The sequence below is a fragment of the Sinocyclocheilus grahami genome, unplaced genomic scaffold (assembly GCF_001515645.1).
Source record: "Sinocyclocheilus grahami isolate Dianchi unplaced genomic scaffold, SAMN03320097.WGS_v1.1 scaffold370.1, whole genome shotgun sequence".
Lineage (NCBI taxonomy): Eukaryota > Metazoa > Chordata > Actinopteri > Cypriniformes > Cyprinidae > Sinocyclocheilus > Sinocyclocheilus grahami.
Genome location: NW_015505549.1, coordinates 768,698 through 784,264, shown reverse-complemented (window position 1 = coordinate 784,264; position 15,567 = coordinate 768,698). Strand labels below are relative to the sequence as shown.

General features: G+C 35.5%; 1 protein-coding gene across 1 annotated transcript in view; it reads right to left on the bottom strand.

Annotated features, from left to right (window-relative positions):
• Positions 1-984: 984 nt before the first annotated feature.
• The window catches only part of kdm4b (lysine (K)-specific demethylase 4B), a 66,111-nt gene continuing 51,528 nt past the window's right edge, over positions 985-15,567 (bottom strand). The window contains exons 15-22 of the mRNA XM_016230412.1: positions 13,587-13,663; positions 13,347-13,402; positions 13,112-13,220; positions 9,341-9,526; positions 9,101-9,268; positions 7,675-7,794; positions 4,772-4,864; positions 985-2,918 (exon numbers count right to left, since the gene is read on the bottom strand). Of these exons, the coding sequence (XP_016085898.1) occupies positions 2,577-2,918; positions 4,772-4,864; positions 7,675-7,794; positions 9,101-9,268; positions 9,341-9,526; positions 13,112-13,220; positions 13,347-13,402; positions 13,587-13,663 (1,151 nt within the window). The 3' untranslated portion in view covers positions 985-2,576. The remainder of the gene's footprint in view (positions 2,919-4,771; positions 4,865-7,674; positions 7,795-9,100; positions 9,269-9,340; positions 9,527-13,111; positions 13,221-13,346; positions 13,403-13,586; positions 13,664-15,567) is intronic.

Genomic DNA, 15,567 nt, shown 5'->3' with positions numbered 1-15,567 from the left:
TTCATGGTATTTTTCATAATGGTTTATTTTTAATGGCGCTGGTCTCCAAAAAGCTTTTAATCTGTTTGAATGTGATCATTTGAAATGAATAAACAGCAATTTACTGACCTCTGAACTTCAGAAAATGACTTTTCAGAAAACAATTTATAAAAACGCCACATTTTCAAGAGCAAAAGCTTGTTATAGGCCAATTGATTTCCTTGACCTTTACAGTTGTTTGTGATTACTGCATAAGGTTTTGAAGAACCATTTAGATTACATGGGGAAATCAACTAATTTGTGAACTGGTTCAATTGATTCATTACAAAGAACTAATTCAAAAGAATAATTATACAAATTGTATTCAAGAACAAAAAGAATCAATTCAAAAGAATACTACAAACTATATACAAGAGCAAAACCTAGCCAAATACACACACACATTTTATTTAATGATAATTATTACTACATTCAAGAATTTTTTTTCTGTATTATTTAAACCAGGTTTTTCATGGCTTTCCCAGAAAAATAAACAGTCAAATACAAAGCACAGTTTCACTTCACATTTTATTACAATCTTTCCTAGTACTTCTGCACAGATAAACATTTGCCATCATCAGTATGCAAGCTGTGGTGGGTTATTTCATTAAACCTGCCTTTCATGACGTTTCTGTTAATGCAAAGCAGAAACCCCAGGAACAGAGGAGTACAAATGCCATCGACACACTGCACGTCTACTGTCAGAGCGGCTGTAGGCATTACTGGTGTGTGGAAAACAACAAACGGTGATGAGACGAGAGCGGTGGTTGTCACATTAAAAGGAAGGGGAGAGGATGCGCTTGCGAAGTTCAAACCTCAGTACGCACTTCCTCCCTAAAGATGTTATCTTAGAGGTGTAATTCAAATGTTCTTATTAAAAAAAAGTCAAAATCAAAGCGGGAGGAATAATAATATGAAAAAGGGGGAAAAAATCATGATGTACGAGAAATATATATATATAAAAAAAGAATTAAATTTTCTGCAATTATTTTTTAAAATAATGCAATAATGAATGCAATTAATCATTTTCGAAATGTCTATTAAATGACAAAACTTCATTTGTTGGCATTTCCTTTCATTAATTTACTTTTAATTAATTTACAATCCTCCAAAATCTATGGCATGCTAAAGCAAGTGAATGACTATTCACATCTGAAAATGTGATGTGGCTCTTTCAGTTTAATGAATGAGGTGGAGCGAGGGATTGTGGGAAGGGTCGAAAGAGTGCGGCATCCCCCAAGGCTATGTACTGGGTCTGTTTTGACTTCAGTCTATAACGACAATCCTGTCTGTAAAGGTCTTATCCAAGTGTTTGTTTCCAAATTAATCTAGGGTGCACTGGATCAAATTCTCAGTGCTATTTGGATGATGAATCCGCAAGTACCGGTGAACGAGGCGTGCCGATTGATAATCGCTCACGTCAGAAGACGAAACAACAAGGATGGGCAAACAACAAAAAGGAGAAAACAAATCCGAAGCGACAACCAGACCCTTTATTTGAATGTGACATGGCATTTGATAAGACTAGGTTACACTGAAGAAAATTTTTCCAATTTGTGAGCAGCACGTCTAGTATGTACACCTCATTGTGGGTCACGTGACCCGGATCGCCCCTCAGTAGTCTAAGACTTCTATAGCACCTTGAGAAGGCAGATTGCGTATCTGTTTAATATCACCTATGACTATACACTTAAATGTACGCCACTTCAACCTCTTGAATAAAAATTATAAATTCAACTTTTTTTTTTTTCATCTTTCGACATTGTGTTGCAAAGATTCACCAAAATAAAAATCAATAAAAATAATAATCATAACAACAACGGTACTCATAATAAAAACAGACACGGTGAATAGTATTCAATATCAACGTCTACCAAGTATGCTACAAAAACAAATCATCTGGTGCTGAAAAACATTTTATCGTAGATTATAGAAGAATACATGAACCCGCGCAAATCTATCGTAACACAGTTGTGTACGGTAACTGAAAACTGTAGCTTCTGATGCTGCCATAATTGATTTTCTTTATACAAGTATTAAATCTTTATGTGACAAAAGACATTTAAATACTTATTAAATTCCATGAGCCCGGCTAAAACTCTTCCTGTGACCCCCCCACCCGAACACTTGAGTACAGAGAAAAATACCTGAAACTGTACAGATATAGACTGTCTATGTGATCTGTGACCGGGTAGCATGTTTTGGCTTGAGTTAGAAAAATATTTAGCACTCATTAGAGAAAAAAATCAGGTATAAAGTAAACCGCACATACAGTGAATGATTATCCCATCTGAAAATGTATGGCGGCTCTTTCCGTTTAGTGAAAGAACCGGAGCGAGGGATCGTGGAAAGGGTCGGAAGAGTGAGGCATCCCCCAAGGCTATGTACTGGGTCCGTTTCGGCTTCAGTCTATAATGACACGCATGCGTCCCACGCGCACCGTTCATGGGTGGGAGACTCGGATTAGCACAACAGCGAATAAATGAAACAAAGACATGCAGTAGATGAATTTAAAGTCTGTATGTGTTGACGAATAGCTGGTAGCGCAAAGTGGCGCTTCAATACATCGGCTCAACACCTTGTTCCTCTTCTGGAGGAAAGTCCGAGTTGAGGAGAGACTCCATGTAGGCTACGTAGCTGGAGCTATGGGTGTAACTCTCGCTGGGTTCCGGGGCAGGAAGTGTGGGTGCTGAAACAGGAAGTGAGGTGGGGGGAGGCAGGCAGGGGGCAGTGCTGGTGTTTGGAGTAATACTAGCGGGCAGGAAAGCGGTGACTATTTCTGGAGGTTGTGCCGAGGGCTCAATGGCTAGTATTGGCGGCGGTGTCGGCAGACGTGGACGTTTCGCGGCCAGAGGTTCATCTGACGGTTGCGCCTGAGGTTGCTGTTGGTTCACACTTGCCTGTTGAAAAGAAAAAAAAAGACAATTATCATTTAGTGACGTCAATCAGAGCTCTCCAAATGGGCTCCAACTAGGGGTTGACTGATACCATTTTTTTCCGATACCAGCATAGTTTTTTTTAAATTAGTGTAGAATTTCCATACCTCAATGTATGTTGACCTGATCATCACTTTTTTTGTGTGTTAAACACAATCTACTAAATACAGGCAACTTAATTTTAAAGAAAGATAACAAATGAAAAAATATATAATCATAATCTATGACAAAAATACTATTATAAACTAGGTTAGTGGATAATTCAGCAGCAAAAGTTACTCTAGAAAAATCATGAGGGCACAATAATTTTATAAAATCTAAACATTTAGTGAAAAAAACATTATTTAATGGGGAACAATTAAAAGTGTAGGACTAAATCTGGTAAAATTTTGCACATTGCTCTTTGTATTTTTGTAAAATACATTCATGAAAAACAAGTAAATATATTTATATATAAATATATAATATAAAATTAAAAGACATTTCTTTTAAATGTACAGCACAGTAATGAGGCAGCGACATATGATAGATTGGACAGAACAAGAAAAGCTATTAATAATCTTTCATTGTGCAAAAATATTACAATATGAAAGGCTCCAATACGGAGCGGCACAAAGCTCTTATGCTCATCCCGCGCGCTGAATGATGCGCTTGAAGCTAGGCCTGTCATGACAACAACTTTTTGTTGTGTGATATATTGCCCCAGAAATAATTGCCATAAGCGATATTATTGTCATTTTAAAAACCATTTTATGCCACTGAATATATAATCATAATATAACAACATAATAATGCAAGAAGGCCTACACACTTCCAAATGACAACAAACTTAAAATTTTTAAGAATATTTAGATGAAAATTGGAAATTAAGTATCAAAATATTAGATACCTTAAAAAACCTGAATAAATAGTAAATAAAAATTTTCTAACAAAAAGTGCAAAGTAACAAGTAGAAAAAAGAAAAATGCACAAAGAACTTGTATGGAGATTTTTCCATCTACAGAGTTTTCCCTGACCTTCTTTTCTCTGTAAATGAAGGGTGCACACTATTGCTGAAAAACACGATCACTACTTCAGGATTCAGATGTCCGTATGCACAAAGACACAGATCTCTAAACAAGACCATATCTGCAGATGAAACTAGCAGCTCTACACCACGTTATGTACGAGAAGCTGCAAAAGACACAGGCGCAAGTGGAATGCACAAAACATGGTGACATTAATTTTTAAGTAAATATAATGGGCGATATATTGCGTCACCAAAAAGTATTGAGGTCATGTACATATATTGTGCGATAAGTCGATATATTGATTATCGCAACAGGCCTACTTGAAGCAACACAGAGTCACAGTGCCCAGCACTTTGCATAGAAAAAGTTCAAAGCGCAAAGAGAAGAGATATTGATGCATAGTGTATTATAGCTGTGCAATAGTTTATTGAGCCTTTTCTTTGAACAGTTTTAAATTTCAGTTAAAAGAAAGCATACTCTGCTTTCTTTTTTCCATACTCCTCCAGACCTGGAAATTGCTTAAATCAAATTCCATACTTTTCCAAACTGCGTAGGAACCCTGAATATTGGATTTGGATCGGTCTCGTCTGACCGCTACCCGATCCGGCAGAAAATGGCAGCATCGGAGCCGATACCGATAATCAGATCGGCATACCTTCAGCTCCAACTGCACTGCTAGCTTGATAAACCTTCTAGTTGACAAACACGAAAGCCATAAAGTGTTAAACCTGCACTTTGACATCACGTTGATGAATTCTGTGTGCAGAAACATACAGTACTCGGCCTGAAGCAAATAAAAGCGCTTACCAGACGAGACATGACCCTCTTGGGCAGCTCATGGTCCAGAGAGTGAATCTCGCTGCGCTTCAGTAAGATCTGCGTCTCGTCCTGAAACTCCACCTGGAAGGAAATACAGTTTAGACGCCTTAGATTCTTTTCTTGGAACCACTTTTTTAAAAAGCGATCCAAATTTAGAAAAACCACTAGCATTGTTTCGGTTCGCTCAGCAGCCATCTTACTAACATTCTTGGGAAACAATTTTCCAATTATACATGTAGAAAATAGATATATTAAATATTTATATTTATTTATATAAATAAATATTTATTAATATATATATATATATATATATATATATACACACACACATTAAGCGTATAGTCATGTCATATATATATATATATATATATATAATATTAAAATTATATTATTCATTACGTAATGTAGGGCACATGTCCTGACAATACATTGATCTACAATAATTTACTTCTGTAATGTTGTTAATAGAGCTGTAAAAACTGCATTTAACCTGAAATATTCCTTTATTTTTGATCTGAAGAACATCCAACAACAACATAAGTTGCAAACTTTCAACCAGTCTGCAATCAACACCCTATTCCAGATCAATTCCCAACGGCTTCAAGACCTGTCAGACATACAGGCATCCAGTTACAGATCGCCCGCGGCGGGTGGGAGAGCGCTTGGCGTGTCTAGCAAAGGTAAAAGTGACGTCATGAAAGCGATCGGCGCTTGTTACGAGAGCCATGACTCACACGGATCTAATAAATAATGGAGTCTTGTGGTGGAGGAGAGAATCAAGAAGTTCGCTAATGCTGACAGAGGAGTCTCTCAAGAGCTCAGCCTAGCAAGGAAACACTGTGTGTGTGTGTGTGTGTGTGTGTGTGTGTTTGGGTTTTAATGAGAAAGAATCTGACGTGAAGCAAAACTAGTTCATTCAATGTGTCAAACAATGTATTACCACAGTTTGGTAAGCCAAAAAAACGGAAAAAAGCATGTTCGATTTAGCTTTCTGGTAGTTTTCTGAGTCACTTTTCCATCAAAATGTGACCCAAATGTAAAGAAAAACATCGGCCCGTCGCTGCACAAGCACTTCCTGTGAGGAGCGGCGCATGTACGTGAAATAGCAGATGAATGGCGGTCTACTCTCGCCGCCTGTGGTCCATCACACCTCATAAGCTTCATCTACAGACTCCATAAATCCCCCATGCGCCACATCATCCTAGTTTTCTCATTTTCCCATTAATCTCGCCTCCCTTCCACTCAACATGTCAGCGGCTCCTCTGTGTACGAGGAAAGCAAACTTTGCACCAAATGTGGGACTCCTGAAAGACTCGGATAAGATGGGGAATCACAAGGAAATTGAAGTTGAAAGATGTAGGTTTCTAACCTAAAAATCAGATGTCACTGAGGCGCTCTCCTGATCTGAATTATATACAAGTAAAATAAACACTATACTCAACATAATTACAAATTATTTTATTAAATAGTTACTGATCTAGTACTGATCTAACCCAAAACTGAATCATTTCGGACAGAATAATTAAAAAGATCCGCTTCATATGAGTCACTGATTCACAGATTGAACAGCTCTGGTCACGCTGTATGTTTATTTGTTTGCTGTTTGAAGACGTGCTGCACTTTGCAACATCCATTTAATATCCATTCAAAAAGTAGTTTGGCTTGAAACAGATTACCAAACCAAGTCTTAAAATAGTCACAAAATGGGAGATAACACAAATAAAACTGAAAGACATCACAGTTACCTGGTAGTATCGGTGGACGTGTTCCTTGACGTAAGACGCGTTGAGAACTCGTCCATCGATTGTCTTGACCACCACGAGTTCGCCCAGTTCTGGAGGGCCGTTCCTCAGGCAGTCGTGACTCTGAGACAGAGAAATCAAAGAGATGATGGATCAAACGGACAGTCGTAGCTCTAAAATCTGATTGGATGAGCCAAATTAATGTGTTAAAAACAATTGGCAACCATAACAAGCTATAGTTGGATTTCAATCAATCTAGATTTCAACCAGTCAGCATCCAGGACCTGGCTTTTAGACAGCAATAAGCCACAAGATGACATGCGTCAGTTTTTTTTTTCGTGATTAAGGAGGTTTTAGCAACCCAAATCTCTAGAATCTGGTTGGATGAGTCAAATGAATGCGCCAAAGTGTGGAAGCCCGTTTCCTCCACTGAATGAATAAAAAAATAAAAATTTAATTAAAAAAAAGAGTGAATTTCTCTCGCAATTCAGACTGTTTTCCTCGCAATTGTGAGTTTATATCTCGCAATTCTGCTTTTTTTTTCTAGCAGTTCTAACTTTTTTTCTCGGAATTGCGAATTTATATCTTGCAATGTGGACTTTTTTTCTTCGCAACTGCGAGTTTCTATCACAATTCCGACTTTCTCTCGCAATTCTGACTTTTTTTTTTTCTCCTCAACTGCAAGTTTATATCTCACAGTTCTGACTTTTTTCTCCTTGCAGTTCTATCTTTTTCTCAGAGTTTTGAATTTATATCATGCTATTCTGATTTTTTACTCACAATTCAGACTTTTTTCTCCCCAACTGCAAGTTTATATAGCGCAATTCAGACTTTTATTCCTTGCAGTTCTAACCTTTTTCTTGGAATTGCTAATTTATATCTCGCAATTCTGAATTTCTCACAACTGTGAGTTCATATCCCGCAAATCTGACTTTTTTGCTTCATATGAGTCACTGATTCACAGATTGAACAGCTCTGGTCACGCTGTATGTTTATTTGTTTGCTGTTTGAAGACGTGCTGCACTTTGCAACATCCATTTAATATCCATTCAAAAAGTAGTTTGGCTTGAAACAGATTACCAAACCAAGTCTTAAAATAGTCACAAAATGGGAGATAACACAAATAAAACTGAAAGACATCACAGTTACCTGGTAGTATCGGTGGACGTGTTCCTTGACGTAAGACGCGTTGAGAACTCGTCCATCGATTGTCTTGACCACCACGAGTTCGCCCAGTTCTGGAGGGCCGTTCCTCAGGCAGTCGTGACTCTGAGACAGAGAAATCAAAGAGATGATGGATCAAACGGACAGTCGTAGCTCTAAAATCTGATTGGATGAGCCAAATTAATGTGTTAAAAACAATTGGCAACCATAACAAGCTATAGTTGGATTTCAATCAATCTAGATTTCAACCAGTCAGCATCCAGGACCTGGCTTTTAGCAATAAGCCACAAGATGACATGCGTCAGTTTTTTTTTTCGTGATTAAGGAGGTTTTAGCAACCCAAATCTCTAGAATCTGGTTGGATGAGTCAAATGAATGCGCCAAAGTGTGGAAGCCCGTTTCCTCCACTGAATGAATAAAAAAATAAAAATTAAATTAAAAAAAGAGTGACTTTCTCTCGCAATTCAGACTGTTTTCCTCGCAATTGTGAGTTTATATCTCGCAATTCTGCTTTTTTTTTTCTAGCAGTTCTAACTTTTTTTCTCGGAATTGCGAATTTATATCTCGCAATTCTGCTTTTTTTTTCTAGCAGTTCTAACTTTTTTTCTCGGAATTGCGAATTTATATCTTGCAATGTGGACTTTTTTTCTTCGCAACTGCGAGTTTCTATCACAATTCCGACTTTCTCTCGCAATTCTGACTTTTTTTTTTTCTCCTCAACTGCAAGTTTATATCTCACAGTTCTGACTTTTTTCTCCTTGCAGTTCTATCTTTTTCTCAGAGTTTTGAATTTATATCATGCTATTCTGATTTTTTACTCACAATTCAGACTTTTTTCTCCCCAACTGCAAGTTTATATAGCGCAATTCAGACTTTTATTCCTTGCAGTTCTAACCTTTTTCTTGGAATTGCTAATTTATATCTCGCAATTCTGAATTTCTCACAACTGTGAGTTCATATCCCGCAAATCTGACTTTTTTTCTTGCAATTGCGAGTTTATATCATGCAATTCTGACTTCTTTTCTCAGAATTGTGACAAACTCACAACAGCATATAATAAAGTCAGAATTGCGCAGATATAAACTCACATTTCTGAGAAATTAAGTCAGAATTGTGATATATATAAGCTTTTTTTGAGTTTACTTATTTTGAGTATCTCGCAATTCTGAGAAAAAGTCAGAATTATGAGTTTATATCACAATTCTGAGCAAAAAAACTCTGAATGGTGAGATGTAAACTTGCCACTTGGCAACCATGATTTTTTTTTTTCTTAAATTCTAGATTTCCAGCAGTATCCAGGACTATGCATTTTATAACGCAATACACCACAAGAGGCTGTATGTTACAGTGCATGTACTAAACTAAAAACCACTGTAAATCCCTAAAAAGTGACTATTTGTTGGCGTCTCACCAGCAGGTTCTCTGGGAAGATGTTATCACAGTAGGAGCCGTCGTCAAAGTTGACCTCAAAGTAGTTTTGCGTGCCAATGCCGGTGATGGTGCAGCGGTAGAACCAACCGTTGCTGCTCCTGCCGATGACCTCCTGACCCAACGACAGCTCGCGCGAGCCGCTTTTAACCTGCGGCGGAGGCAAACCGTCAGTTTGAGGATCACCGTGTGCATTAAGATCCCTTCTATAGCGGCTACGCACCTTCTGATTGGTCTTTTTGTGTTTGTGGCAGGTGACGGACACCACGTACGGCCAATCGGCCGGTTTCATGACGACTCCGGCGAGGAGGGCGCAGGTGACGTGGAAGGACGTGGAGCAGTTGTCCAACGAGCACTGGATACACGCGCCGAAGATCTGCTTGGTCGTCTTGTGGCAGTAGACACACTTCTGCAAATCGTAACAAGGAAATGTTAACAAGAAAAAAAACTGAAAGAAACAACATAAGAATGAACCAAAAAAGGCAACAAAAAAAATGGAATAACCAAACAGAAACAGGGAGAACAAAGCAATGAATTAGCGAGAAAAAAAAACTAACTAAAACATTAACTAATTCAAAAGCAGAAGCCAAAACAAGAACAAAATGAAAGAAAACAGACAGCATAAGAAACTAAGAATGAAAGAAAAAACACAAACAAAAGAACAGACTAAAGAAATAGAAACAGAAAGAACAAACAAATAAAAAACTAATGAAAACAACGAATGAAAAGAAAAAAATAGAGAAGAATGAATGAAAACAAGAGTAGAAAAGGAAACAAAGGAAAACAAACAGCAAAAGAAACAAAAAAAGAAAGACAAAGCACATGCAAAAGAATTAAAGAACGGAGTAAAGAAATAGAAAAACAAACAAAACAAATATTTGAATAAATGAAAACAAAAGTAAAGAAGGAAAAAATGAAACAAATAGAAACAAAAGAAAACGAGAACAACAAACACATATGAATGAATGAAAACAAAAGTGGAGAAGAAACAAAACAAAGAAAATAGAGAAAAGATTGTAGGAAACCAAAAGTAGAAGGGAAACAAACTAAAAGAAAGGAACAAAAAAATGGAGAAAAGAAACAATGATCAAATTAAATAAAAATGAATTAAACAAACAGCAAAAGAAATGAAGGATAGAAACTACATGAAAAAGAATGAAAAAACAAATATAAGTACGAATGAACAAAAGTAGAAAGGAAACACAGTAAAACAAAACAAAGAAACAAAAAATAGAGAAAAGAATGAAACAAAACAAATGCAAGAACAAAACTAAAGAGAACAAAGTAAAAAAGAAATAATGAAAGAATAAAAGAACATGAAAACAAATGTAGAAACCTAACGAACTGAAGAAAAAAACCGAACAAAAAAAATAGAGAAAAGAATGAAGGACAGAAATAGTGAAAGAACTGAAAAACAAAGTCAAGAAACAAATTAAGATTGAACAAAAAGAAGAAAAGTCCAAATGAAATTAAAAAAAAAACACAAGAAACAAAAGAGAACAGAAACAACAACACAAACAAACACCAAGCAAATGAACAAGAACGAACGAAAAACTAGACATTTAGTAATAAGATATTAAATGAGAAAAAGGCCGTTTCACACCAGAATGTGGCCTGAGTTTGCGAAGTCAATGCTAAGCAGCTATTTGGCTTTTGGCTAACATTATTTTCACGTGTCAGCTGAAAACGAAAGTCATTTCAAGAGCGCAGCAGCAGCAGCTCCGATGAAAGATTACAAAGATGAACATTTACTAATAAAGTGAATGGAAACATTCCCCGTGTCTCTCCTCTTCTCCTGCGTTTCCGCATAAATCGCCTCCAAACGCACACACATACACACACAGACAGATATCGACAGGTATAAAAATTCTTTATTAAATTGTCAATACTTCATTTCAGCCTCCTGTGGCCAAGCGGCCATAATGTACGACGGCCTTTCGATGAGGCGCCGGCTCAGAAATATTTCATCGGCCGGTGAAAGCCTCTGATTTATCATTCGCCAGGGATTGATCGCAAGACAGGCCAATGGACAAGAGAAGGGGAAAAAATACGTGATTTATGAGCATCGAGCTCTCAGTTATTCATTCATACATCAAGAGCCGGCAGATAAAGCGGCCTCCTTTTAATCTACAATATGACGCCGTTTCTTGTTCTACAGTGAAACTAAATGTTTGGTGTTCATTCGTTACTGCACTGATTTCCAGCAAACCTGGGTTTTTCTGCTTGCTAAAGGCGACTGGTAGCGCAAGTCAGCTGTATGAACAGTACGAGAGGTTTATGAGTCTCGCCGAAGCACGTTTTTCACGTCATCATGTGCTGAAGCTGCTCTGGGTTGTGTATTTGTCAGCACAAATGCATTGAGCAGCGTTCAGACGCGTGGCGGAGGAGGAGAAACCTGCCTATATAATCAATGCAGCTCATTTAGCACAGTGAGGAACGACACCTGATTATTCAGCCATTGCACATCATTAATAATGCATCATATCCTCTGAGAAAGAGAGAGGGAGAACGACAACGATAAAACATGAAAATACAAATGAAAGAAAAAACAGAGTAAAGAAAGCGTGAAAGAACGAAAAAGGCAAAAGAAAGAAACTAAATAATGAACAAAGAAAAAAAAGAAAACACAAAATAATGAATGAGAAAAATGAATGAATTGATGAAAAACTAAAGAAGTCAAAAACAAAAAAATATAAATGAAAGAATTAGAATAATGAATGAAACAAGTGAGAAATTAAAGAACGAATGAATGAAAGAAAGACAAAAGCAAGAAACAAACATGAAAGAACAAATTAAGCAAAAAAAATTTACTAAAAACTGAAAAAAAATATATACCATGAATGAATGGAAAGAACAAAATGAAAGAAATAATGAAAGAAACAAGCACACAAACAAAATAAAAAGAAACAGAAAAAAACAAAAACTTAAGTAGATAATAAAATTAAACTTGAATAAAAAAAGAAAGAAAAAGAAATAACCAAAGAAACAAGCACAAACAAAAGCAAAAATAAAGAGAGAAAATAAAGAGAAACAAATTAGAAAAGAAATAAAAAGCACAAACGAAAGAAGAAGAAAAATTGACGGAAAGAAACAGAAACAGTGAATGAAAAGAAACAAAAGAATGAACGAAAAATTAACAAAGAAACTAAAAGTATAAAAATACCAACAAAAGAACAAAAAGAAAAAAAACAATCTAAGAAAAAAAACAAAGAAAAGGCCATAAAGTAAAACAATAAACAAATGAAAGCGAAGTGAAAACAATACAAAATTAAATTAATTAAATTAAAGTAAAAAGAACAAACGAAATAAAGAAATCATTAGAGAAAAAACACAAGCAGCAAACAACAAAAAAATGAATGCACAAATGAAAGAACAGAAAGAACGGAAGAAACGGAGAACAAACAAAAGAATGAACGAAAAATTTACAAAAAAAAAAACCTAAACTAAAACAAACTACTTTACAAAGTAAAGTAAAAAAAACAAAAGAATGAAAAAATTAAAACAAAGAAAAAACAAATAAAGAAAGAATGAACAAAAAAAAATCTAAAACACAAATGAAACGGAAACAAACAAGTGAAAAATTTACAAATGAACAAAAATTAAGAAAAAAAACAGAAAAGAGAGAAAACAATGTAAGAAAAACACAAATGAAACAAGCTAATTAGTAATGAACAAAAAACAAAACAAAAGCACAAACGAAACAGAACAAACTAACGAAACATTTACGAATGAACTAAAACAAAAAAGTAAAAAACGAAAGAAAAATTTTTTCAAAAGAAAAATAAACTAAGCTACAATATGAACAAAAAATAAAGACCGAAAGGGAAAAGCAATAAACAAAAGCACAAACACAAAAATGTAAAAGACGAACATCTACAACAGAACAAACCAAAGGAGGCTCAAACGAGCGAATGAACAAACATTTTTTATTTTGAAATTTTAAAACATCACGTGGTAAAATAACGAGGAGGAGTGTGGTTTCATCCTGACTCACCAGACTCTTCCTGGGGTCGGGGACCGCCGTCACGTCCACAGGCTCTCGCTCCACAGCGTTAACGAAACGAGCCTCGGCCACAGCGACGGCGCAAATCACGTGAACCCACCTGCGGACGGGACACCACACGCACGGTTACTGCAGAGCTCGTTTGATAAACATGCATGAACAGATGCCGCGGATCTCCTCGTAATTAACATGCGATATGAGAGAAACAGGGTTTGAGATATTAGACCTGTCATCTGTGGTTTTCTTCAAAGCTCCTCCTCTTAAACTGCACAAACAGCAGGCCTGCGACGAATAAACAACTCGAATGAACACAATCATGAGCACAACGGTTTAACGCAACAGTAAATGTGCCATACAGAGGTTCAACGTTCACATTTCTGCTCAAGACTTGCATGTGAACAGTCATTTTTAATATCAATGATTTTAACTGATCCATGTTCGCGTGAAAGCTATTTGCGATACTTACGGCTGTCCATTCGGCCGCAGCGCACCGAGAACACATCCAGCCCTCCTGTTTCGTGTCGGGATTGACGCCGTAACAGCCTGACGGAAACGAGAACAGAAACTTAGCTGTCTATGAACCAAACTGATAAATGTACGTTCGTATTTAATTATCTATTAAACAGACTGTGTACGTTATTTACAAAGATAAACAGTTTCTGTAATTTCCATCAAAAACAACTTTGATGTGACAAAAATGAACGAAGAATGAAAGAAAATAAGGAAGGAAGAAGGAACAAAGCGAAACAAAAAAAAAAAGCTGAAAAAGTAAAAATGTAAAATGAAAAAATTTAAAACAAAAGTAAGCGAAGCAGAAAATGTAATTACTAAAATAAACGAAAAATAAGGAAAAAGTAAATGAAAAAAGGACAAAAGATATAGAACAAACAAATGAGCGAAAAAAGTAAAAACTAAAATATTTTAAATATATTGTGTACGATTTTTAAATGTTTTTCCGTGAAAAAAAAAAGTTAAAACTTGAAAATCTTAAAAAAAAAAAAAAAAAAAAAAAAAAGTTTAATGAACAAGAAACAGAACGAACTGAACAAGTGACAAATTTACGAATTAAAAAAAAAAATATATATATATATATTTGACGACATAAAACTAACGACAGAACAAAATGAAATAATCAACAAAAACAAAGAATGAAGAAAAAAGGCCCAATGTAAGAATTTAAAAACTAAATAAATAGATACAAAAAGAACAAAAAATTAATGAACGATAATAAAAGTAAAAAAAAAACAAACAAACGGAATTAAAATACATTAAAATGTATTGTGTACGATTCAATAAAAAATATAATACATTTAAAAAAAAAAACTGATTTTGTAATTTTTTTTAACTTTCTTAAAACATTTAATGATAAAAAAATGAACAAAATGAAATGCAATAAGAATGAATAAAAGAAAATATAAAAAAAGAAAAACAACGGAGCATAAAACTAACAAATTAATTCAAACAAAAGTAGAACCAAAACAGAAAAAAAACAAATAAAACAAACAAAAACTAAGAAAAAGAACAAACAAAAGCTTAAAAATTTAATACAAAAAAGAATAAACAAACAAATTAACGAAAAATAGTAAAAACAAACAAAACTAAAATATATTAAACAATGTTTGATTCACTAGTGTCTGTTATTTAAAAAAAAAACAACACTTTGTAATTTTCCATTAAAAACATCTTTATCCACCTATATTTAATACGAAAATAATGAAAAGATGAAAGAAAATGAGCAAAAAAACAAGATCATTAAAACAAAATCAAACGAATTAATGACAAAACAAAAGGAAAAACAAACATATTAAACTGTGTATGATTCACTAATGTATGTTACATAAAAAAAAAATAATAATGTAGGCGGGGACAAATAATACTTTTGACAAAAACAATTAAATCACAATGAATAAAATCCTGAATATTGACATTCAGTTGGAAATGCATTGTTACTCAAGCTAAACATGTCTCGAGGCCGTTTCAAGTCATTAATCGTTAAAAATATTTAACATTTTTGGTAACACTTTAGAATAGGGAACACTTATTCACTATTAACTACGACTCTTCCTCAATACATTCCTAATTTGCTGCTTATTAATAGTTAGTAAGGTAGTTGTTAAGTTTAGGTACTGGGGAGGATTAGGGATGTAGAATAAGGCATTATTATTCCATGGTCTGTCTGAATACTGGATTCTGATTGGCTGGCAGGTATGCATATCCTAAATGCATCACTCACACACGCACGCACACACACGCACACACACACACGCGCACACACACGCGCACACACACACGCACGCACACACGCACGCACGCACACACGCACGCACGCACGCACACTCCCTCTCACACACACACACACACACACACGCACGCATGCACGCACACACACACACACTCACTCTCACACACACTCTCACACACACACACACACACACTCACTCTCGCAC